Source organism: Crocodylus siamensis, chromosome 2, assembly GCF_052110815.1.
Source record: "Crocodylus siamensis isolate JL-2025a chromosome 2, ASM5211081v1, whole genome shotgun sequence".
NCBI lineage: Eukaryota > Metazoa > Chordata > Crocodylia > Crocodylidae > Crocodylus > Crocodylus siamensis.
Window position 1 is genome coordinate 220,294,378 of NC_143396.1, and position 25,960 is coordinate 220,320,337.

General features: G+C 48.7%; 2 protein-coding genes across 7 annotated transcripts in view; one reads left to right on the top strand and one right to left on the bottom strand.

Moving 5' to 3' along the window:
- Window positions 1-12,676, top strand: part of CSTPP1 (centriolar satellite-associated tubulin polyglutamylase complex regulator 1) — a 131,524-nt gene extending 118,848 nt beyond the window's left edge. The window contains exons 6-9 of one of the 3 annotated variants that reach the window (XM_090033093.1): window positions 1,110-1,305; window positions 2,148-2,257; window positions 6,113-6,176; window positions 6,705-12,676. In XM_090033093.1, coding sequence (XP_089889219.1) covers window positions 1,110-1,305; window positions 2,148-2,257; window positions 6,113-6,176; window positions 6,705-6,885 — 551 coding nt within the window. In that variant the 3' untranslated portion in view covers window positions 6,886-12,676. The remainder of the gene's footprint in view (window positions 1-1,109; window positions 1,306-2,147; window positions 2,258-6,112; window positions 6,177-6,704) is intronic. The other 2 variants (XM_090033094.1, XM_090033095.1) reach the window with 2 other exon arrangements.
- A 149-nt stretch (window positions 12,677-12,825) lies between these two features.
- On the bottom strand, window positions 12,826-25,960 carry ARFGAP2 (ARF GTPase activating protein 2). 4 transcript variants are annotated; one of them, XM_090033084.1, is made up of 17 exons: window positions 25,827-25,960; window positions 25,510-25,628; window positions 22,631-22,703; window positions 21,922-22,053; window positions 21,755-21,835; window positions 20,808-20,910; window positions 20,064-20,120; window positions 19,661-19,705; window positions 18,901-18,953; window positions 18,282-18,418; window positions 17,502-17,633; window positions 16,914-17,042; window positions 16,696-16,827; window positions 16,121-16,247; window positions 15,882-15,972; window positions 15,585-15,703; window positions 12,826-15,074 (listed from the first exon to the last, which is right to left on the bottom strand). In XM_090033084.1, the coding sequence occupies exons 1-17, from the start codon at window positions 25,896-25,898 to the stop codon at window positions 15,054-15,056; spliced, it is 1,623 nt and encodes a 540-aa protein (XP_089889210.1). In that variant the 5' UTR covers window positions 25,899-25,960; the 3' UTR covers window positions 12,826-15,053. The 4 variants fall into 4 exon arrangements, with proteins under 4 accessions (XP_089889210.1, XP_089889209.1, XP_089889212.1 ...); XM_090033083.1 differs by having other exon boundaries at window positions 20,796-20,910; XM_090033086.1 differs by lacking the exon at window positions 19,661-19,705.

The window sequence follows — 25,960 nt, forward strand, 5'->3', positions numbered from 1 at the left end:
TACAAATATCTGCATTTCAGCACTTCTTCTCTGCATACTTCCTACTGTAAAGCCTCTGTGCAGATCCAAGCAATATTCCTGACTGGGGCATGAAAGTGAAACAGCTCAGGGGGCTAGTTTTGTGAATGAGGCAGAACTAGGGCTGGAATTGTCTGCACTGGGGACAGAGTCTGAGAAATGTCCTGTGTTCAGAAAATCTTTCCTTGCTATAGCAAATATTTTCACAGTGAGCTACAGAACCTCAGCACAGCCTCAGGAGTCATCCTGCTGCCCTCCTCCTGCTCACTTGATTATGCTCCCCATCATAATGCACCACGTCACTGGACTCTACACACATACCCCCTCTTGCGTGCACACGCACAAAACACAACACCCCATTTCTCTTCACGCCGGCAGAACATTCACATAAGACTCTCACACTTTTTCCCATCAACCCACACACATGCAAACCACTCCGAGTGGAATCTAGATTTGTAAACTGCTGACCACAGCCATAAACAACCTTGTTTAAAATTAGACTCTTACAGTAAACAGTGGGTTAGTACTAGGAGCCTGGAGGGAGGCTTCCTGCCAAGTCCAGCCCTGACCTGCCCTGGCCTTCTCTTTAGGTCCCGTGTTGTATTTACTTTGGAGCAGTGCTGAAGCAGGCTAGGATACAGCCTGGAGCCTGGCTAACCCATTCCTGCTACTTCTTCAGTTCCAAACATTCCACTTCTTGGGTGACATTTCTTTGAATAGGAACAGAAGGGAAGGGGAGATTTATGGGGGTGTAAACAAACCTGGTAGGGTAGGGTAGTATTAGATACTAGCCTGCCCACCCCAGTTTTACCTATGTGCTGCTTCCTTTCCCCCCTGGAGAAACCTCATGAGAATGAGTGGGTGCCTACAACAACTTGGGGTGCCTTGCAGCTGTGTCAGCTAGGAGATAATAGGAAAGATGTGCCTGTATGAACTAAATGTGTAGGATATCTCATGGTGGGTTCATTCTTTCAGTGTCATAACCAGCTGTAGAAGCAGGGGATGACAGTTCAGTCCCAGCTCTAGTAGATCAGGTGGATGTTCTAGTTGTGCCACAGCCCCGAGTTCTGACCTGTCCCCTGGTTTTGCAGAGTTCCTGGAGAGTGTGGCTGCTATTTATCAAGATCTGTTGGCTGGTAAGAATCCGAACACTGTAATTGTTCCAACGTCATCCTCTGGGCAGCACCGTTCCCGCCAGGCTTCAAGTGAATGCAGCCCACTTGATGGGGTGGAGGCATCTCTGTTCTTCCAGTGCCTAGAGACCCTGCTTGATAGGTCAAAATACAGGTAAGAACTGGGACTGCAAGGAAGACTCTGAGCTGATACTTGGAAAACTGTCTTAGTAAGGGTGGAGCTCTGAGGAACTACAGGACCTCGGAGAAGCTGTGAAGCCCTCTAAGCATCCTTGGGTGGATATAAAGGGGAAGAACCCTAATAGCCCTAACACAAAAAAAGAGAAACTACATCACAGATGTCAGAAATGGGGGCTTGAGCTGATACTTGAGATGAAGGGTTCTGTTGGGACTCTGCTTCCCTATAGAGCTCTCATCTCTGCCTTGGCATCCTTCCAGAGAGAGGCTCACCCAGCACCATGTATTGCAGTAGGAAACTTGAGTACCACTCTCTGCTCCAATTAATTTGTATGTAAAATGTTTAAACTGATTATTAGAGTAGGTTTCTCACATCCTGTGTGAGGGAAACCTACTTCCCTGTATAAGGGTGCTAGCCACTGAGCTGAGATAGCAGAAGCTGGTGGTAACAGCACCATTATCACAAAGACAGGCCACTGTTTGGTTTGTGAAAGGGAAGGCTTGGAGTTGTGGTGCCTGAGTCCCCACATAGATCTAGTCTCGTCTCCCTGTCCTTGGACTGGAGGCAATCATGGCTGTTCTTGGAAATCTGTCTCAACTCAAAGGCATTCCTTAGTAAAAGGACAGCAGTTAGGAAGCTAAATGAATGCGCCAACTGCAGTTTGCCATGATAGCTTGGCTTACTTCCTTCAGTCCATTCCTGGAGGATATAGTTATCAAGTACAACTAGGTCTATGTTGGAGTAGGTCAGACATCTGAGAGACAAAAGGAGGTGATGTTCTACCAGTCATGCTAATTTTGCTTCCTGTCTTTGTGTAGCTGTCCCCCACCCGCCCTTGTCAAAGAGGTACTGAGCAGTGTCCAGAGACTGACTTTCTATGGATTCCTGATGGCACTTGCAAAGCATCATGGGATCAACAGAGCTCTAGGTGAGGGAAGAAGGAGCCCTCCTGAAACCCCTGTGTGTCTGCCTGGATTTTTCTGAGTCAAAATTTTTTTGGGATGTACTACACAATTGTGCCACCTATTTTTCATTGTCATTCTGCAAAGCACAGGCAATATCTGCCTGAGAGGGGAAGTGCATGAAGCAACAAGACAGAGAGATATGAATTGCTTCATTTATCTCTATCACATGATGCCTCACGATAGCAATATTGTGAGCAGATATATTCAGTTAACACTGGGTGGAAGGAGTCAGGAGGAGGTAAGGTGGCTGATTGCTTTCAACAGTTGCAGTAGTAGGAAACTGAGTTCCAGTTTCCTTTCCCCCAGTGTTAAGTGACTATGGTCTATGACTGCGAGAGAAAAGGGAAGAAGAAATGCATCTCAAGTGCTAAAAAATTCTGCTGTGCCCTTGCAGCAAAAGATCCTAGTGGGGTCCCAGACCTTCCCTTCTATCTCCCACACCACAACAGGAACCTCCTGCTTCCTCAGACAGTTGTACCCATGTGGTTGTGTGTTGTTGGTACAAAAATCTGCCATTTAGCGAAAATCTGATCGCAGTGTAAAATACATCAATATAACGTCAGAAAATAAGGCCCAAGGGAGAGGAGACACAGCTGGTTGGATTATTCAGGTTATTTATTATCTGGTCAAATCCTCTTAATTGTCACAGGCTTGTAGCCACCCAAAGTTCTCTACCAGACCACTGTGGAAACAGTGATGGTAGCGCATGGGTCCAGGTTAGTGCAGAGGACATGGATCATCAAAACTTGATCCCATTCATCTGTTGCATAGATCAGTGTTGTCCAAGATCAGGAGGGCTGGGGCGCTGCGTTGGCTTCTTGTTAGAAGGCCAAGAACTCTACTTAATTCGCATGGATTTCAAAACACACTGTCCTGTGCCAGCTCCCTTATTCCTTCTTGTGACCTCCCTTTCTTTCTTGAAGAGGAGAGGGAGGAGCTCACTTGTCAGCTGAGTTTGGCAAGGCTGAATTTGGCACCCCAAGGCTGTCCAAGGGCCAAAGAAGAATATTTGGATGCCTGAAGCTCTGATCTCTCAGGATGCTGGCCTTGCAGCAGGGGACAAGAGGCCTATCCCACCACATGATACCAAGAAAAGCAGAGGGGTAGCGTGGGTAGTGTTTCTGTTCCTATAGCTCCATGCCTGACTGCCTGATAGTCTGCCACACCTCAGAGAAGAGTCTCACTGGAAACTGCACTTCTCTTCCCTGTGGGCCTGCTTCTTTGCACAGGTGTGTCATAGCAAAGAAGCAGAATCATCCCTTCCCTGGCTGAGGCCCCTCTCTTAACAGTCCATTTCTGTTGCTAATGTCTCTCTGGGGCAGGGCTGCTTACCCAGCAACACAGAGATTATGTATCAAAGGAACATGAATACAACCCAGCAATCCCCTCTGCAAACAGGCTTAGGGAGCAGTGATTCATTGAGGAAGGAGATGCATGGATTGTACCAAGCAAAGCTTTTTTGTTAGTGCTACAGAATCCACTTCCAGCAAGGTGCAAAGAAAACAGATGGGATGAGAAAGCCCTGCCCATAGCTTCCATTGTACCCTGTACAAAGTGTGTGGGTTTTTCTTTCCATTAACACAGGCCAGTCCCCTGGCTCCCTGCCAGCCTCCTGCCGAGGCCTCTCACAGGGGAGGGGCAGCAGCCGCAAGTCTAACAGGTGCTAGCATCTTGGCAAGGAAAGGAAGATTCTTCTCCTGATGTCTTTTAATCTTTCCTGCAGGATGATTTCAATAGGCTTTGGTCTGCAGAGGATCACAGGCTCCCCATAGCCCTGCAGCCAGGGCAGTTCCAAGGGAAAATTTCAGGAGCAAAGGAGCTTTCCCACAGTGGCCTGTGTTCTCTCTAGTCTCTCTGGGGCCTCACAAAGCCAGCAGCCCCTCTGGTAGAATAGGGGGGATTAGAGCTGCTCCTTCTGGCTGGGGCGGCACCAATGAGTTTGTCAGGCAGATTGGAATCTGCAGCCTAACTCCAGTGTCAATATTGATTCATGAATCCTTTAAGTGTTATTTACTGACTCGCCCAAGTAATTCACGTGCCCCAGAGACCTCACTGTGCATTCTGCAAATGCAGGAACAAACCCAGGATTTAGCTGGGTTATTCTTTTAATTGAGCTCGTGACAGAGAGCAGGCTGGAACACTGCTCAGTTCCTGGGCTCCCATCTCCTGGTGCCAGGGATGCTGGAGTACCTGGCTTGTCTGGTGTTTGTGGGAGGGGGCCCAGAAATGGAAGCAGCTAGGAGCCTGCTACCTGTTTAGGGTCTAACTGACTTGGTGGCCATAAATTGCCATATTTGAGAACCTATGCCAAGTGCCCCATGCTAGGTGGGGGTATGAATCCACAGATCCTGCCTGCCTAAGAAGCAAAAAACTAGGGTCAAAACCCACAGACAGAACATGGCAATACAAAACGCTCATCCCAAGGACATTGAATGATACCAAACTGTTGTTTCACTCCTACTAACGCTTTGAAGCCTGTTTGTACCTGGGGTTATATAGTGGCACAGACCTGGCCTGGCCAAGGCTCCCATCTCTGGGCATGCCTGCCTGACTCACTCTGCCCAGGGCTGGCCTATCCTACAGACAAACTGGGCTGTGGCCCAGGACAGTCTCTGTAGCACTGATCAGTAATCAGTGGCTTCTGATTGGGTGCCATGGTTAACACATGAACATGGGAGACAAGGTGCCAAGATTTGTTTTGCCCAAGGCAGCAAAATAGTTCTGGTTGTATCTGCATGAAGGAATGGTAACTACAGGAGGGGCTTTGTAGGAGGCTTCTGCCCTTCTTGCCAGTGTAATTTAGAAGAGCAGCAACATAAACTGCTGCTACAACAGGCCCAGTCACCTCCCCACATTGTATGTAACTGTCAGCCCCACTAACATGCCTCATCAGGACACTTCCTCAGCCTGACAAAGGGCCCAAAAGCTTGCTTAAGAAGAATTTTCCCCACTATTTGAGTTGGTCTAATAAAAGATATTGGATTTACGCAAAGAACCTTATCTGCCTCATCAGGACCCTTGCCTTCCAGTGAGGGACAAGAGAGATGACCACAGGCTGATCCCACCAGCATATCTTGCTCATGTTGACAACGGCTGCTACCAGAGAGCAGCCTATCCAGTCCTGTCTTCCTCATGCCTAATGGACAAGCAGGGTTGGGCCTAGCTGCCTTCCTGTAAGCACTCTCTGGAGTGGGGAATGCTTGGGCCTCATGCCAGAGCTCAGAGCTACCACAAGTTCCCAGTGACACTGATAGATGGGTCCCCACAGCCTTCAGGCCACTCTTGTAACCACAGCTTCTGACTCTCAGATTCAGGCCTGTCTACACAGCAGCCAGTTACCAGTCCATTGCCCACTTTGTTCCAGATATGGTTAATGCCCATGCATATGGCTAGCTCTCTAATAGGAAATGATGCTGTTAATCCTGTGCTGCAGTCAGCAAAAGCCTGGGGGGACATGGTCACCTTTCTGTAACTAGGCCACTGTATTGTTGTTTTGCAGAGTGGAGGGGCTTCTGTAACCCCTGGCTGTGTAGGTTGCTTGCCCGGGTTTTTCTCTCATCCCTCACATTCAGACCGATCGTGGCTGTGTTAGTGGACAACTCAGCCAAGAGGTGTATGCTGGGACTTCCAGTTCTTGCCTGTGGTCCCTCAGTTTGTATAGGCAGCTATCTCTGAGGTGGCAGGGAGGGTCTTTTCAGCCTCTTAAGCCCAATACTGAATACCCCTGTGGCACAGAGCCCTGAGCAGGGATTCTGCATGAAGCCTGTTGCAACATGGCCAGGCTCTACACTGAAGTGTGCCTTGCTGTTGTTTTCCAGGGGCTCTGCCAGATAAGGGAGATTTGCTTCTTGACCCTCCCATGGACCAGGAACTGGAGAAACTGTAAGTGCCCAGAGAAGAAAGGAAGGTAACAGATCCAGCACAGCACGCTGGGATTAGGAACTGTCCTCTCTCCTCTCATCCAGCCCTAGGACAATGGATGAAGGAGCCCTTCAGCTTAGGCAGCAACAGACAAAAGTCCTTGGCACATGCTTGAGAAGCAGAGCAGAAAGCTGTCTGCAGTGAGATGCAGCGGTAGCAGAGAACCCCCAGGGCATGGGGAAGAGCTTTTTATATGTGCATGCTCAGTCTGCTATGGCAGAGTAAACCAGGGGGAGAGCTAGTGGAGCACAGACTGTGGCATGAGACGGGGAGTTCCTCAGCACATGAGGGAGGATTCACAGAATCAAACCCCCAAGCTGTCCTGCTGGCTGTCAGTGCAGGGGTTCCCTAGTCTGCTGTAAACTTCCCCCCCCGGTCACTGAGTGCAATCTTTGGCAGTGGCCCCCATCATCTCTGGCTTTCCCCTGGAAGAACGACTCATGGGGTGAAGGTTGGTGATGACCACCTAGGGTTTGTCTTTTCTTTCAGGGTAGCTCAGGTTTCAGGGCTCTCTATCTCCACTCCTGCCAGCTCCAGTGGGGAGCCAGCCAACTTGCCTTCCCGCAACTCCCCCAGAATCAACTCCCCCTGGAAGCCCCTGCACCACCGTAGGAAAGTGGATACGGAGAGTGATATCTCCACTGAAGAGACAGACTCCTCGGAGAACTGATGTGAAGTTACCAACTCCTCTTGACTCTCCCGCAACTGGGATGCAGGACGGAAGAGCACCGCTGCCCGGAGGCTGAAGTTAGGTCCCACCTGCATCTCCATTGCATGTGCCTCCCTCCACACCACTCCCAGGTGCCTCAAGCCCCTCCCGGCAAACCACCATCAGCTCCTGTCCCAGACTTGACAGAGGAATCTCTCTTTCATCCAGAGCCCAGAACTGAGGCCGTGTCCAGCTGAAGAGTTATGCTGCCCCCTGCTGGCAAATAAGACAAATAACCCAAAACTCACCCTGGGAAGACCTCCCCATGGCATTCTACTGCTGGGAGGAAATATTCTTCTCACCACTGATCTCACCTTCCCATGCTTGCTAGGTGTGAGGAGCAGAGGGCGAGCTAGTACAGATGGAATCCCATATCCCCAACAGCTTCACTCAGATTATTCCTGGTAAAGCTGCACTTGTCCTAGGGCAAACGTGGAAGAAAGTTCTGTAATTCCCAGAAAAGTAAGATCTAGTTGTTGCCCTCTCTACTCTTTTCTGCCTTCTCCTTGGTCTCTAAGAGATGCCAAAGCAAACACAGAAACTAGATACTCAGTTAAATACTGCACTGTGCTCATCTGTTGTACTGGGTTAGCCACAGGGACCTCTCTGGGAACATGCTCCTTCTAATGCCATCATAATATAATTTAATGTTATCTTAAGAGCAGTGATAGGGCAGACGTAGCACATAAATTTCCCCTTGCTATGCACTTTGTGGTCTGCAATGTTTTAGCTATCGTGCTAGCTGGGATGGTATATGACAGGAGTTGAAGGGAGCTTATCTTGACTTAATCTGAGTTATCTGCTAAATGGGTAAGGACTCAAAATCCTACCTGAATTTTGCCCTTACAACTGCAAGAATGAAGCCTCCACCCTGTTATTGCTGCAGAGCTCAGCAGCTTGGACTTCAAAGCCCAGAAGCTGATGGAGCTCAGCCTTGGCATCTCCCAGTCTGCTTGAGTCTTCCCCAAAGGCCAGTTCGCTCCTGCCCCTGACTCTGTCTGAAGGAGCTTCCTTGCTTCTCTTCCCTCACAGAAAGCTTCAAGGTGCCAAATACCAGGAACTGTTTCCCAAGGGTGTGGAGTTGGCATCCAAATGGTCTCGTTTGCCTGAGGGATCTGGTTTAAGAAGAATTCTACTCAAATCCTCCCATGCCTAGGTCCCTGCCCCACCCAAGAAGAATATGAGAGTGGGGGCATTTATTTATTGTAACTTATTTTATTTATTATGCTTCTAAACTGCTGTAACTTTCCCATCTGTTTGGGAGTGACTATAACATGAAGCAAATAAAGCATGCTGTGGAAGGTGAATGCTAAACCTGGGGTCTCCTGCTCTGTTCTGTCCTAAGGAGTCACCACCATCATATGCCTTAAGGTAAAACAGTAGCATGTTTCACAGCTTCATCCGTCTAAGCCCACAACCATGCCCAAAGGCTGGTACAGTATTGGAGGTGGAATACACACCAGAATGTGCTCCACAAAAGGCAGTACAAATGGTACCAAATAGGGGAAGGAGTGGGCATACCCCCATAGCCAAAGGCAATGGTGCTCAGCCTTTTGGCCCTGCAGACCAGATGCACAGCATAGGGTCTCTGTCCATGGGCTAGATTAAGCCCTGTGTTCCAGGACTGGAGGCTGCCCCAGCACTGCCTCCCTGCTATGTGCCAGGATTGGTCTCTAGGGGCCAAGTGTCACCCCCTCCCACTTGTGTGCCAGAACTGGGACTTACCACTGCCCCTGCTTCCCAGGATCAGGTATCCAATCAAATCTGTAGGGCCCAGGGGTTGAGGCTCCCCATGGGTCCTGAAATTTTGTAGTAGAAGAGTTGTGCTACTGCTCCCCCACTGCCAAACTTCTGGAGCCATAGGAAGCCCCATGGGGTGGATGACTTGCAGCCCAGGGATTGAGTGGCCTCAGGGATAATACCAGGAACTGTTTCCCAAGGGTGTAGAGTTGGAAGTACATATATAGGGTGAAAAAATGAAGGTGTCCCAAATTATTTAGCTTTGAAATGTGAAAATGTCTAGACCATCTGGTCAGTGTCTAACCTAGATTCTAAATCCTTGGGAACATGTCTTTCTTCTGCACCGTGTGCAGAAAGAGCTCAATAATATAACTCTAAATACCAACACTTTGTTTAAAAAATGTAAGTTAAGGTTGCTGAGAGACAGCAGTTTACTTACTTGTCATACCATTTAAAAGCACTTACATGTAAAGGTTTAACTGTTCCCATACAATAAACAGGTTTTCAGCAAGCATAAAGAAATGACAGGTTTTTATCACAACAGCCTTAGCTCTGACCCAGGGGTACTGATTAATGTTATTTCTGTTACCTTCTCCTTGGCAACAATGTTTTTTCTCTGGAGACTACATCCTTGCTATAGACCTACTATGAATCTGATTGGTCATTGTTGCCTTTCTTTTTAAGGCTGTTCTTTATGGAGAGTGCCAAGGAAAGGATCATTATCAGTTTGAGTCTGTGGAAATGCATGATCATGTGTTGATCATTCACCAGTGTCTCCATTAACTGCTGGCCACAGTCCTTCCACAGGCCTTGCCAGACCACTCCCCCAGACACTTCATGACTGCTTTACAAGTGCTCCATCAGAAACCTGGCCCAGCAAAGATGAACATTCATTCTTGTCTCTGTTTGTGGGGGGGTTGGGAGAAACACTATGAAACAGTCTGAGGACCCCAGGGCTTAATGCGCTTTCCCCTGAAGAATTATCAAAGTATCCCAGGACTTTGATCGTTTCCTACAATTCCCCTGGATTTGAACCACTGCCTTAGGAAAGTCTTACGGCTCTGGGAATAGGACAGTGTTGGATAGCAGTACCTGAATGTACATAGCAGTAATAGCTGCTCTCATTGATGCTGGTATTGAGACTCTCCTGACTAGCACAGTAGCCAGAATCTGTTTTCTGCCATAGCAAACCTTGGGGGGATGCATAATAAGGGGAAGTTCTGGTTCACATACACGCTGCATCTGGAGTAATTGCTGCAAGCTCCAAACTCTTTTTCTTGTCCAGGGAAAGCAGGACCCAGCAGTGATGTCCCTTCTTGGAGCTCCTGAGGCACCAAGAGCAGGCCGCAGCCCTGGTACACAGGAAAGCAAAGCCCCCACCCCAGCCTGACCACGGGGTAAAACCTGCTCCTGACCCTGAGCACAGGGGCAAGCCCTCCAGCTAGGGTGGCCAGAGGACAGTCCAGTTGTCCTCTGTCCTCTATTGATACGAACCAGATGCCTTTATTTTTCTCTTCAAGAGAAAAATAGAGAACATAAAGGCATCAGGTTTTGTATCAATAAAGGACAGAGTAGCAGAATACCAGAATGTTCGCTATGATGGCCACCCTACCTCCATCCTGGCCCTCCCCTCCCCAAGACAGGGCTGGTGCAGCCAGCCCAGCTCCCCTCCCTCCCCAGCCCACGTGCCAGGGCACAGCTCTGCCCACGTGACCCACCCAGGCTGGTAGTTGAGCCCAGCTCCCGCAATCTGGGCCAGGCACAGGTGGTCTGAGCACATGCACTGCATCGTCTCAAGCAGGGAGTTGCCTCCGAGTCCCACCCTTTCCCCAGTGCATGGGTCCCTGTGCTCCTTGCGACAGCCACCAGGGCCAGCGTGTACACGCGCCTGCACCCATGCACCACCCTTTTAGTGCGGAACAGTGACTCCCCCTCACCGTAACCTACAGCTCTACCCTGCCTCTGCCCACTCCCCTATGGCCAGTCCGAAGTCAGAGTAGAGCTGTACATTACAGCATGTGGGTGGATGTAGCGCGAGAGCCTGAGACTGTTACAGAGGGAGGCAAAAGTCCTAACCCTCAGGAGACACGCACTGGGGGCTGGACTAGATGACCCCCCACCCCCCAGCAGAGTATTCAAAACTGGCCTCTTTCAAAGCAACTGCTGCTCCCCGATGCACTCTGTAACACCAGTGCTGCCAGTTTGAAAAACATCCCTTTGTTCCTGGCTGCCAGTCTGAAGAATGTCTCATTCTTCTCAAATGAGGGAAGCATGTCCATCAACTCTGGGGGTTCAACCCCAAAGGCCTTCCTATCTGAGTTATAAAAACAGAAGGTAGAAGACAATCATCCTCAACTGCAAGGGATGCTGATGATGAAAGACAGAAGGCAAAAGTACTAAACTCAGTATCCCAAACGTTCACACTGTACCTTATCTATGTAAGCGGGGAGTTGTGTGTATGCGGTGGAAATATGGCATATGGAGGTGCCAGCAGCAGTCAGAATTTAACAGCCAGGAAAAAGTGAACAGGCCCAAAGATTTGCACTCCTCTGACAAAACTGAATCAATGGGTTAACCAAGCAGGCCAGCATGCTGCTCCAGACCCCAGTGACAGACAGAGGTACTTGGGAATCTTCCTCTTACAGCTCAACAGTTACTACTTCACTTCTTCAATGACTAGACACTTGAATTTAGCAATAAATTCCATTTAAAAAATAATTTTTGGGGCAAATGTACCATTTTTCCCCAGCTCCAAGTTTTAACATTCATGTGCTGTTATACTGGAGGGTTGCATTCTAGGACTTCCTGCAACCCACACCCTCTTCCCCACAGTAGGGCTGCATCCCCTTCATCACATGCCAAGAGCTCTGAATCAATATCCATCCCCCACCCTCTGCTGTTAGTCTCCTTCACTTTTTGAATAGAACAAATTACTTAAATTATCTAAAAAAAAGTTGTTACCTATGCTGTTTGCAGTGTTCATCTCCAGTACCAAATTGGCCTGTAAGAAGCTCTGCTACCATCACCTGTAGATTTGGTTCAAGCTGTCAACTCTGCTAACCAGTGTCAGGGACTCCAGAGATGCCAATTTCCTCTTTTCTAGTTTCGCTGAGACACCAGCTGAGCTCTGCCCATTCCTACCTACAATATTCCCCAGGGTTTTTGGATACAAAAAGAAAAAAAAAAATTCTACCACCTCGGGGACAAGGCCTTACCAACTCCACCACTTAAGCAAACAGTTCTCAATCTTTTCAGATCTGACACACCCCGCAGGAAGTTAGCTCTTAGCTTTCACTCATTTTTGTTTACTACAGAAATGTAATAAAAGCCATTCTCTTGTTGCAAATATCTTGGATAGATCTCAACAGGGCAGAACAATTTTTAAACACTGTTTGAAATCTCTAGGATTATCTTGTGAACCATATTTGTACTCCTAACAGTACTAACACTGTGTGGCATCCCACAGCACCTTTGGAAGCATCTCAAGGCACCCCAGGATATTGTGGCACCTTGACTGAGAATCACCAACTTTATTTTTCTGAAACACTCAAGAGGACCTAGCAGTAGTTTCCTTACACTACACATCACAGTTATCAACAACCTGTAACAAAGGTTACTATGTTATCTAACTCCATATTTTCGTGCCTTAAAGTCAGATGCCTTTGAAGTTAAACCCAGGAAAACCAGAGTTATGGTTAAAACTTGCTCTGGGGATAGCTATACTGCCCTCATCATATGGTTTACATTCTGAAAGTACTGCTACATTCTCTCAATATGAACCCTTGTATAGGAATCCTAACATGGTTACAGACATCAACTTCCAGAGGGGGTGGACTAATCTGACAAGAGATTCAGGCCAGTATTGCGTGCTGAGTACGAAATATACTTGAGTCAACTTGCACCATATGTGTACTGTACAGTTCCAGCTCTCCTCCCCACCCGATTCTGTCATCATAGCCATGGCATGCCACTGGAACGAGGCATGAACTCCTGTCACAAGAACAGCAAGTGGTAAGGGAGGAGGTAGCATAAACATGGCCTTGCCTTAATTCAGTTCCCTTTATCTTTACTCAGAAGTTGTGCATTTCAGATCATAGCCACTACCGCTCCTCCTACCTCATGCCATGCAGCACTGCATGCCTGACCCAGAAAGAGAGAAGCTGGAGATCACACAGGGGGTTCTTTTATTCAGCTGAGGAAAAAGTTCCACTTCACTCCCCCTTATACAGCAGAGCCTCGAGCCCTGCCACAAACATAGCACATTAATACCATTATCTCCTACATAATACAAACAACCCAGAGAAGAGCAGAGAGAATATCAGGCCCCAAGGAACACCCACCACTCTCCAAAGCAGGGTGCGGGAGAGGCTGCCTGTGCTTCACTCGAGACAACTTGATAGTTAAAAATCTAAGCATCAGTGCATATTTCAGAGCCCAAGGAACAGAAACTGAGGGAGCACAGGGGTGGGGTGAAAGAAAATTTGCAGAAAAGCAAGGCAGACACTCACCTCTTTCAAGTTTGCAAGGAAAAAGTCAGTGACTACTGCACTGTGCGATGAAGAACAGCAGGCTGGGGGATGGGTTAGACCCTGCTCAGCCTTGAAGGCAGGGGCTACAGCCCGCCCATCTCCTTCCTTTCCCTCCCTCCCTCCAACAAACAGGTCCGTCAGCATAGGATTTACTAATACCCATCCAGATGTGGGAAAGAGAGACTGTGTCCCTTTTACAAGGGAAGCAGGCCCAACCTGTGGCCATCAGTGGCAAAGGGCTGGCAGGAGAGTCCAGACCGGTATGGGCAGGGCATAGTAGCCACTGGCTGAAGCTACCTCTTTGCCGACAATTGGTGCAGTACTAAAGTCTTTATCAAATCATAATGCAGCTCCCCAGGTGAAATAAAGAGAGAACTCAGTATCATGAAGCAGTTTCACCTGCCAGTGGCAGGGCATTAAGACACAATGAGGGAGGCTCCCAGGCAGGTGCGCTACATGCAAAGGCTCCACATACTCTGCACTGTGCTCATTGCTGGCTGCAATAGAGAAGATTCCCTTGCTACCTGGGCCTCAAAGCAGCATTGTGGGGAGAACAAAGATCAGCCCATCGCTTCCTCTAGTTCCTCTGCTCCCCACAGAGACAGTTAATTCAAGTAAAATGACTTGAAGCAAAGGTCCAAAGTTGCTATAAGGGAAGAACAACAGGTTCCAGCCTCTGCCAATAACAAAAGCTATTCCCATCTTCATATACACAGACAGGAGGTGGCTAGGGCATGGAATTCAGATAGAACAAGTCAGTGCAAACCAGGAGTGGGGAGGCCCAGTGGAGCAGGCACATGCCCCTGGGCACGGGTGGGCTCCACATGAAGCTGGGCGAGTGGAACAAGTGGCCCCTACCTCCCTTTTTGAAAGAATTGTAATTAAAAAAAAAAAAAAAAAAGGGAGAGAGAGATGCCTTTCTTCCATTGCCAAAGACACTGCACCCAGCCCTCAAGGGCCCAATGTAAGGGAGATGAGGAAGCAGGCAGCCAGGAGGTATCTTTTAACTGCAAACCTTACACAATTCTCCACACCACATGCTACAGAGACTCTGACATGCTCTGCCTGAGTACAGCAAACCCTTGCCTCAGAGTTAGAAGCAGCTGGGGAAACACTAGAAGACTGGGCTGCTCCAGCCACCTTGCAGGTAGGCACCTTTGCCAAGCTTAGCTCCCTCCAGATCCAGGGTTTCTGCTGCCCAATGGAAACAGGGGCTAATTTTTTGCTTTACTAGATTGTTATGCCCAAGCACTTTTCCTAATTCAAAGACTGTCATGTGACTTGATTTTACAGCAGTAAGCAGGGACATCGCATCATGCTGCAAAATGCAGGCACTGGGAAACCCCCATCCTGTCTTCACTGGTAACTGCAGCTCCTCCATCCCCACCTCTTCTCCTGGCCTATGGTAACTGAACACATCTTCCACCCAGTGATGTCATCTCTGCTGTACTAGCCTGTATGAGAAGGGGCACCAGTTAGCAGCACTGAGCAGAACACATGGCATCTAGAGAGCTCCTGGTTATAGCAGTCACTTTTAAGACAACAAGATGTAGGCCAGAGAGGTCTGGAGCATTCATAATGGCCGCAACTGGTACCTCCTGTTCCACGGTTCAGAGCAGTGTGAGTTTCTGGAAAGAGGCCTCCCTCTTCATTGGTTAAACAGGTAGGGTCATGTTTGAGGGCATACCGATTCCAGTACAGATCAGAGTCCAGAGCTATTTAAAAAGGATTCAGGACATGGCCATTTCCCCCCACCCCACCCCAGACACATTAAAACACAATCCTGCAGTTTACTCCAGGCAATTCAAAGTGAAATCAGTGCCTCTGCTGGCATCCCTGTGAGTTGCAGTCCCTGGTTCATCAGTAAGAGCCATAACGATCCTGGGGAAGGAAACACACTCTTAGCCGCTGTCTACACCACATTGCACATATACTAACAACAGGACAAATGCAAAAGCCCCGAGCTTAACATTTTTGGGTACCCAAGAGGCAGGGAGCAGCACAAAGCAAAACCACAGCACCCAGAGACACCTGGCCAAGGGGCAGGTTTAAAAAAAAAAAGCAGCCTCAACCCTGGTAGGTTCTACCCAAAGGTGTAGTGAGAAAAACGCAAATTGTTTCTGGAGCAGCAAGGGTCCCCCACACCACTTACTACAGCAGCCTGGAATGGTCTCAATCACCAGGGCACAGATAGTAACTCTAGCAGAAAGCCATACAAAGCAATTTGCCTTCAAAACCACACATGCATGTACATGTGCACAGGTGAGGCATGAGACATACAAGAGGCTACAAATTCATCTTATTTGCTCTGCAGTTCACCTGAAGATGTACAGTTGGACAGGAAACTCATATCCAGATCCACCCCCAGTCCAGAGTCCCCCCCTTCCTCACCTGAAGTGAGTTCATCACACCATTGGCTAGAACAGCCATTTTCCCAGCAACAGATTTCACTCCTTGCTTGAATTGAGCGATGTCAGCTGCAGGTAGCACATTCCCAATTGACACCCCACCTGCAAAGAGCCAGCAGGAGGGCTGGAGACAAAATGCAAGAACAGTGGCCCCCCCCATTCCTACAGGTCTTGTTGCAGAAGACAAGGGAATAAACTCCATGCTGGTCCCCAGACATGGCACTCTAGAATCCCAGCTCCAGGACCTCCCTTCTTCATCCCACACTAGGTGCTAACAAACCTGAATGTGTGTTCTCAGCATCCCCAAAGAGGTCCGCGGAGCTGATGGCATTGCTGCCTGAAAGCTGCTGCAATCGGGACCTGGCTTCGTACTGCACCGAGCAAAAAAATAGAACAAGACTCAGATCCAGCTACAAAGGGCCAAACCCAGGGTTTGAGCAGAAGGCAGGGTCTGTCCAAAGGTGGAGAACCAGACCAAGCATCTGGAAGTGGGTGCAGCAGGGCAAGTGTGGCACTTACCTCAGCATCAGCTTCCCGCTCAAAGAACATGTCTGAGGAGATGGCTTTGGCCCCTGCAAATTTCTGCCGAGCTTCATTTGATTCCACTATGGATGCCCTGCTCTCTGCCTCCTTCCGAATGGTGGGTCTGAGGAGATGACGAGAGACCTCTCCAAGTTTTGCACTTACTGAAGCAGCAAGGAAGGCAGTTCATGGGCTCTGCTCCTCAGACTCCCTACAAACCTACAAAGCCACATGCAGCAGCTGCTGTCCATTAGGACAGTTTAGCACAACCAAATATAGCTAGTGGTCATGAAGTTCCTGTTGTATCCCCAAGCCATCCACTTCCATGTGAGAACAGTAGAGGCTAACACTCCTTTTACCTAGGAGCCACTACAGACACCTGGTATTCTCCATTCTCAGTGCTAGTGTTCAGATGTTTTGCCTATGGGGGTTTCCACAGCACAAGACTTGAGTAGCTGGACACTGGCATCGCTATTGGCTCCTCAGGAACACCAGACCAGCACTCTCCCTGGTAGGCATACCCCTAGGGTCTAAGGCCTGAGCTCTGGCAATAGCAAGGGAGTATACTTTACCTCTCTCCAATGGGCCGGATGCTGGAAACTGTCACTTCAGCCTCTTCCTCCCCTTTGTCAACACCCCAGGAGGAGTCCGTTTCCCACCGTGAACTGAAGGCATCTCCCAGTGAGAACGGGTTATCTTTATACCTATGGATCAAACAGAGGGGGACTCAGCCAGGCCACACCATGTCACCTAGAACTAAACCAAAGGCCACAGTGAAGCTCAGGCTTACTTGGGGGGTCCAGATGTAAAGCCTCCAGCATCTTCAAATAAGTCCAACCTGGAGCGGGAAGATTTTGCTGCCAGTGGGGTCTCCTGCTCAATTACTTGCATCTCAGACAGCACCGAGTGCGAGACAGAACTAGGAAAACAAGGCAGAGGATCAAGGTTCTAGTTCCAGAAGGCCCAGAATGGGGCTGAGAACACCCACCCAATACTGGTGCCAATCTTTCTCAACTCAACTTGGAGAAAATGCAGGCTCCGAGAGACAGCAGAGTCTGGAATAGAATGCAGCCAGATATACCCAAGGTCTATAACAAGAGCAGCTGCCACCACAGTAAGACTCAGAGGCTGAAGGGGCCACATCTCAGTTTTCTGGAAGGGTCAAAGGCAGACCAGATTCTCCAGATAAAACTTAAGGCTTCATTCCCCTTCAGGAAATAGAGTGGTTCTAGATGCCACTTGCCACATTGGCAACTCAATCAAACACATCAGACATTCATCTGTTAAGATGGCAGCAAGCTAATTCCTACAGAAATCTTAAGCCAAAGCAACACATTCAAGAGTGTACCTCACACCCACCCCACCCAGAATCAGGTACCTTCTGGACACCAATCCCATCCCCAGTCTCTCAGCTTGTTCACGTTTCTTTCCTTCCAAGTTCTGAAGTTTCTTCTCCTCCTTCTTTCGATCGAGCTGCAATTCCTGATAGGCCAGTCGCATTGAGGTAACTCTAAAGGAAACATCTGTTGTGAATCCAACAGTTTGCCTCTCCCAAATGGATAGAGTGTGTTTTGGGATGGGGGGAAAAAAAACAAAACAAAACAAAACCCAAACTCTGGCCATGTCTACACTGACAACAGTGTGTGCACAGATGTGGCATTAAGCCTGTAAGTAGAGAAGATGTGTCATTTCAGCTCAATGTCATACTATCTAGAGTAGGATTTATGAGTTAAATGCTTGCTCAAAGAACCTTGCTTGCTTATAAAAACAAACTTATTTCCCTTGGGCAGACACAGCCTTCAAGTTCAAACAAAAGGTCCCAAATCTCAGCCCAGTTTTATAGCAGGCCCTTACATGGCATTAGCAGAACACACCCAGAACTTAGAGCAGTAAGAAAACACTACTTCTGCTGACCTAAGGCCCTTTCAGAGACACTAATTCAAGCAACCAAGACAGAGCAGCGTTTATCCTGCTGTAGGGGCTATTCTTGCTTCAGACTACTGCCCCTGTAGGTCAGAGATTTACCTTGCTGCTAGTCCTGCACCCAAAGCTGAGAAGTTTCTTAAAAAAAAGAGTCAGCCTCATCATGCCAGTTTCACTGCTGTGGCAAGCAAATACTTGGCACCTGACAAAGGTATCTCCCATGCTTGACACTCACATGGATTCCTCAGCTTGTTTTCCAGACTCCACAGCTTGCTGCTCCCTCAGCTTCTCAGCCACCTGGGCCTGCCGCTCGATCTCAGTAAAGCTCTGGCTGCTTACTTTCTGGGCTCCAAGACCCTTTTTCGCACCCAACTGGGAAAGACCCAGAAACAAAGATAGACAATTCACAGCCATTAGAAACTCAGCGAGTCACTTCCAGACAACAACCCCCACTTCCTCACTGGGCTAGATCAGGTCTTCAGTCTGTCCAATTCTGTGTGCCACAACACAAAGCAAGCAGTACCTGAAGGGGGTACACCAAGGACAGGGAGAACAACTAGGGAATGAACTTGATTACTGGTGCAGGGAAAGCTGGGACTGGCCCCATGCATGGCAAGTCTACCAGCAGTGCTCACATAATGCTCTAAGGCTCAAGTACCTTCACCTCTGCAAGGCATTGGGGGAGCAAGAATGGATGGAGAGGAGCGTTGATTTACTTAGGGCAAAGGCAAGGGTTTGGCTAACACTGCTCAGGTTCAGGAGGCAGCCCAAGTAAAGTGCCAGGAGGGAGAAAGCAGGGACACATGAGAAGCGGGGCTCGCCCCATTACACAACAGAAGCCAAGACATACATACCCCTTTCTTGGCAGTTCCTGGCTTCTTCTTGCCAATTAGGGAAGGTTTTAATTCTGCAACAGGAAGAAAGAAGTGAGGAAAAAGGAAAGAAAAGCCTCAACAAGCTGAAGTTAGTATTTAATAAACCTGGTGGCAGCCCACAGAGATCCACTACAGCCCAGCCGCAACAGAGTCTAGGACATAGCATGCAGTTTTACAGCAACAGCCTGGGTGACTTCACCCAGCCAAAAACAAAGCCCTGAGACCACTCTGAGAAATGAGAAACCCTGAAGCTTTGCAGGTATGGGGGTAGGGAGGGTGTTCTGTCTGAAACAACTCCTTCCTGCAGCTACACCAAGTACTATTTCATGCATTATAGGCAGGGGTGATTCCTATCTGGTCAAGGATGGACAATTCCAGTCTTTATCCAGTGACCTCATGGACAGAGCTCCAGCAGCCAGTCCAAAAGGAAAGGCAGCACTAGGGGACATGACAGATAGGGAGGTAGGAGCATCATCCAAAAAAAGTCAAAAACCCAACCATAGTAGACTGTAGCGCTGCCTCCCCGCAGCCAGGGTCACACCTGGAAGGGATATTAGCGCACTGGCTACTTTGGTAGACCCCAAAACTCAGTGGGTGACAAAGCATAATTTCCTTATGCGTTCCACTAGGAATTTGGCCCTTGGCTCTGTGGCAGCTAACAGAGTTGAAGGCAGAGTCACAGAATGGACAGGCAGAGGTGCCACAAGCAGCCAGCGCAGGCTATTTGTTAGCCAGTTACCTCTGGCAGGTGGAGGCCCGTGTGTAGACAGACACATGGACACGTCTGAGGGAGAAAGACACAAAATATGGGGAGTGAAAGGGGTGCTGAAGGACGACAACTTCACACTAGAAGCCAAACAGTGTGGCAAACTCCAGCCATACAGTACAGCTCCAGACAGAAGATAGTGTGGTGGGATCATCATTCCTACAGGCGATAACTCCCTGAGGAGCTGACTGCATGCCAGGAACAATGAATAAACTTTCCACAAGCCTAGAATCAATATGGCTTGAGTAGTCAAGTTCTGGGTGCCTATTCTAAATTCAAGAAAGGTAACAAGCTGTTGAAAAGGTGTGATTTTTGATCTGGTCAGTGAATGGGGCAGTGGGAAAGGAGTGGTGGTAGGGAAAGAAATTGCACTTACCCACAGGAGCTTTGGGGGATGTGCTCAACAGATCAATAGATGGGCCTTGGTTAGACTCTAAGGAAAGAAAACCAGCAGTCAGACAATAAAAAAAGCTTCCTCTCCCTTTGTCAGTGTGCTCACTGCTCCCTATCCCTTAGTGTACAGAGCCCAGACATTTCTCAGAAAGCTACAATATCCCGAGAGTAGCTGACCTATGTTCTCCATACAGTAAGCTACTTCAAGAAGCATGACAAGAAACCACCTAAGCCAACATCTTAGATAGAAGTCTGTGAAGCACATTTTTTCCAAGCAAAATCTGTTTCTGGACCTCCTGATTCTCCAGAGTACCTTTTTCTCCCTTCAGCATGCATTTGGAAACAGGAACTTTGAGGGAATGTTCACCTGCCTCTGTTCTACAAATGCCACTTGCAGAGTAACCTGTTATGATACACTGCAGAGGCTTACTGTGGAGAGGACTATGAGGTCTGCAAGTGAGCAACAGTCAAACAAGACACTTAAGCCCAAAGTCAAAGTCTAGGTCTCTATACATATGCTTCAGAGAGAGCAAAGAACTGCACATCATCTGTAGCTAAGAAGTAGACTGACTTTCCCAAGTGTCTGGATTAGTTTAATCAGTCCTCCTGCACTATGCTGAATGAAGCCTCCACCCATACCCATGGCTTTTTCCAACCCTGTCCAGACAGCTTCTCTGCTAGAAGAGAAGCCAAGTTCTTAACAGCAGTTAGTCACCTGGGTACTCACGTGACATTGTGCTGGCTTCAGATGGCTTGGCTGCTCTCTCCATCTCCAATGAGGACTGTGCAGGATTCTGACTGGCCTCTGCAATGTCCCATATACCACAAGGCTTAAAGATAAACATATGCTACAATGAGTATCAAGCGTGAACGACCCAGCTGAGGTCCAACCACCCTTCTTCCAACCAAAGCAAGCAGGCATCCTAATGTAATTCAAAAAGCATAAGCAGATGAAATGTACTTAAGCTGCACAGATCATAGCTCCTCTGGGGAAACAGAAGATACCAGGGACCAGTCAACAATCGCGTGAGAGTATTTTAACAACATTTGTAATAGCAGGACAATGACCACCCTCATCGCCCTGCTTTACCCATAGCAGATTAGACTGCTATGCCTTGTCAGTTGCATGACAGAGTTGACTATGTAGTTTTAGTAATAGTTTAGGAAAGGATTTGTTTGGGAACATTTGGATAGAGATAAACTTGCCTCAGGAAGGGGGTTGGATTGGATCACCTCCTTTAGAGTGACAAGCAAGGACCGAGCACTGGATGCACTGAGGATTGTGCTGTCCATTTTTGAGAGAACAACCTTTATCTGACATCCCAAGAAGGGGTAAAGAAAGACTCTGAAAGGTCTAACTATCTCAGTTGATACTCCCCACCCTAGCCCCTAACTCTAATTCTCATTTTATTCCGCACCCTACAAAGAATAATCCCAGACATGACCCAAATTCAACAAACCTGGGCTCCTCACAGTAGAGCAGGGGGTAGCAACATTTTTGGGCAGAGTGCCAAAAACACCTGCAACCTTGCCCTGTAAGATGTTGGCATGCCAAGGGCAGATGGCAGGGGGCCTGTGAGAGGCCCAATCCTTGTTGTGGCAGCACAGCCACAGCCCCAGCCCCATCCCAGAGGCGCGTGTGCCAAGCAAAATGCCCTATCTGATTCTTTTCACCTGTGTGTGCTCCATGAAGAAGTCAGCATCACTCTTTTCAGGAGAATGGCCAGGTGTTCCACTCAACCCATCTATCAGGAGCTGAAAAGAAAAGAAGACATCCCACAGCCATAATAGTGATGCTGCCTTGCCACAAGGTCATCAAATGAGTCAGGCTCACCACTTACATCAGTGCCGTACTTGGCCATGGTAGCACTAGCCAACTGCCTGATCTTCTCTCTGTACATCTGGGCAGCCCGACTGTTATACTTGGCATTGGCATCTGTGGTGGTACATCCATGTTGGCGGAAGAAGGCAGTCTGAAAAGAAGAGACTTGTTAGTCTGCTGGCAGCCAAGCCACACTCAAATAAACAGAACAGGGCTATAACTAACTTGACAAAAAGCAGCAGCATGGGAAGTAAGGGCTTCCTGGGGCTGGGGAGGGTAGAGAAAAGCTTCTCCCTGGAGAGACACTGTTCAACTCGTCTTTCACTTAAATCCTGCCTGTCCAGGACCCAGAAGCATGAGAGAATGCAACCCACCCTTCCCCAGAGAAGAACAGTTCTGAATCACAAGAGAGAGTTGGGGAAGAACAGGTCCCCTGACCAGTTTCCAATGCCCTGAATTGGGGAAAAAAAAATTGTCATTTGGGAGATAAGGAGTGTGGCAAGCCTATTTTTCAGGAAGCTGCACTCTCCAGCAAGGTCACCATTCTGACCTCTTGATTTCAGATGAAAAATGAAGAGGCCTTCTCTCCCTTGTAGGCCTCCAAAGGACAAGAGAATAGAATGGCACCAGCAGCACAATGGTGCAATAGCAGGAAGAGTTGGACAAGCAAGAAGCAGGTGTCTACTACTTAAAGGGGAACCAAATAAATGCCTACAGAGGGTCCTCACCGCATTGGCATTGCTGCCCACTTGCATACACCTCAGCTGGAACCAACTCCAGTTTGAATCCAGCTCTGTAGACCTGCAAAAGAACAAATCAACTACATTAATAAAAATTAGTAACAATCAAAAAAGCTTGATATCCTGCTGCTATTCAGTCTCAGTTTGCAGGGGAACTATGGGATATTAACGGTAGCCTTGCTTCCCTGCCTCCCACACCAACAGTAACAAATTAAGAAGAGTTTTAGTGATCAGCATCTCACCAGCTGGATCGCTACATGAAATAACGTAATGCCCAAATAGAAAGGCTTTCCACTAACACTATACTTTTAACATGTTGTAGCTCAAGCTAGAAGACCCCAGGAAGCATATCCTGTCATTCTGGAACCGGTCTCACCACAGTATGAAAGATGTATCTATTTATCTCATCCTACTGCATTTAAAGTCTTGCAGAGACACTATTTGTGTGAAAGACCTAACTCAAAGGAGCACTGCATACCAACAGAAACCTTGAAGCCAGCATGAGGAAGAGCCATTTCAAGGGTCATCCCACCCGCAATTACCAGAAGGTTGCACAAAAAAAAAACAGCAGCTACCACCAGGGCCCCAGCTGGAAGAAAATCAGAGAACATACACATGGATCCTACAACAGGGCATGAATCTAGTCACTATATCATACAAGACCTCAATGGCAAAGCATGCAGTGGACATTCACTGAATACCTTGACATTAAGTTGTGCCTGAGAAACACTCTTCAGTGGTATACGGTATAACAAAAACAGACCAAGAGATTACAGTCTAGCCATAGAAATAAAATAATCCTGTACTCCAGAAATGAAAATAATATATCTGAGGAAAAAGATATACTGGAACTAAGTGGGAGAGAGAAACCTAGGATGTCGATATTTTGAGAAAGTTTTTGGCATGTTCAGCTGCAGTTTATGAAGAAATACAACAGCATATAGGGAGCCCATGTAATCCTAGAACCCAGACAGATGCCTTGTGTTACAGCACAGAGAGGGAAGTTTCCTTCCATGGCTCTACCGCAACTGCTCCTGGAATATCACCTTCTGCTTGGCACTCAAATGCCAGCATGAACCTGGCAGCATGCCAGAAAACATCAATAAAAGTAACTCAATGGATAAGAAATTGAGGACACAATGCAGTGCCATCCAGAAACACCTCAGCTGGCTGCTACCAGAAGCAGTGTAGCTGTCTGTTCAGCTGCATAGCGCGCCAGGCTAATTAGCCTGGATGAGAAGTAGGTTTTAACAAGCAGGCAAAGCACTAAGCTAATGCAGCCATACTGTTTCCAGTATCCAACTCAATTTAGAAATCTCCTCCACAAAGTACTGTATTTTGTCATGCAGAAACACCCTGAGTTTTAAGGAAAAATTAAGCGCTAGATCTGCCTAGTGCAATTAAGAGGCTACTAAAAAGCCAGTCTAATTATACAAAGGATGTAAACAGAGCAGCAGAGACATCATAAATGGGAAAGTTTGGCTTAATAATTATGAATATGCTAGAGTCTACAGAAGATGATCTCACTGTACTAAATGAGTTAGGCTAACCTCCATGCAAAGTTAGGCTAACCTCCTGATGCAGGGGTGGTACCTGCACCAGGAGTGTAAGTCAAGCTGCATAATAAAATGCTGTACATGTAATGTGTGTCCAAGGCTCAGGGTTTAACTTTCCCTAAACCAACACTCGTATTCTCTGTACAGCTTCCTGCCTGTCTTCTTTTTGACTGCTCTCTGCACCAGTGCTTTGCTATGTTAACAGGCTCTAGCTTCCCTCCTCGTTGGTAGCCTGAACAGAAGCAACTACAGGTATCCCTCCCCTGAGGCTACTGTGCAAAAGGATTTTGTGTTGCCCTCACATTGCACCTCACACCCATTTCCCTCCAACTCTTACACAGAAAAGTCCAGTCTTCTCCTCTGAGATTACCAAGCTTATGTTGGTGCTTTAAGGTTTTCACTGAGTTTTGTATGAAATGCACCTCAGAAGCTTGTGAAGACTTTTATTTGCATCCAGCAAACTACATAGGGAACCTGAGTGCTTTTGGGCCTGCTCCTCCCTGCCTGATACAAACTTCTTCTTTAATCCAGAGGTATCAAAGATATGCCCCGTGGGCCAGATCTAGCCTATGGACCTCAGCCTTCTGCCCCACGGATCTCAGACCAACCCCACCTACTGCATGCGGCATGTGCTGGCCCTGACCCCTTGTGCTACATGGGATGTGCACAGGCCTATCTGGCCCCATATGCTACATGGGGTGGGTCCATGGCACAGGCCTATTTGTCACCTTTAGTCTGGTGGGTCCAGCACACCAAGTTTCTCATTGGCCTCCCTCAGACAGGAAAAGGTGCCAACAGATTGCTTAGGACAAATAATTTTAAAAAAACAGAGGTGGGAGTGCTGGCCCTAGGTTTAAAAGGAGAGTGCCAAGGGGGGGATGCTGAACAGAGTGCACCAGACACCACCCACTGGCCCTCAAACAAGTCCAAGGAACCAGTGGACTCCACCTAGCGATACTCTGCTCGGAAACAGGGGTGACGAAAGGCAGCCGCCAGGGACGCTACCAGCCAAAGCCTCCTTCCTGGTCAAGCCCACGGCCAGCTTGGCCAAGGCCAGGAGGAGGCAGGCCAGGAGGCCTGGGGCACACTGCACATGGCACCCATGCCCCAGCCACTGGCAACGAGCCCCAGCCACTGGCATATGCCGCACAAAGTGCGTGAGACTGAATACGCTTCCACAGGCACCGCACATGACACCTGCCCCATAACATACATGGACGGCTCTGTCACACTAGGCACGAGGCCGACACAAGCCTCTGCCCACCGCACGCCCCGTGCCACGGGCCCGGCTACCCCCAGAGCCGCACGCACCTGATGAAGCTGAGGTGCACGCCCAGCGAGCGGTGCGCGCCTGAGCAGTCGATGCAGAGGAAGACGCCGTAGGTGACGCTGGCCCAGCTCGGGTTCTTGGCGCCGCAGTCGAAGCAGCACTGGAGGGAGCAGAGCGTTAGGGCGGGCGGGAGGACCCTCACCCGCGCGCTTGCGCAAACGCGAGCGAACCCTGGGGGCTGGGGTCCCGCACCCTCCCCGCCCCGCCCCGCCCCGCGCCCGGGGTGGGGAGAGGGAGAAGGAGGAGGGCCTGGGCCCACCACAAGGGGCCGCCGGGAGGGTCCAGGCCGCGCTTGTACCTTGTTGGCCGGCGCCGCCCGCAGCCGCTTGAACAGGGTCTGAATTTCCGCCTTACTCGGCTCGGCCGCCATGATCTCTCCTTCCCAGGCAGCACCGCGGCGACGGGGCGCCGCCAGGCCCAATCCACGCAGGG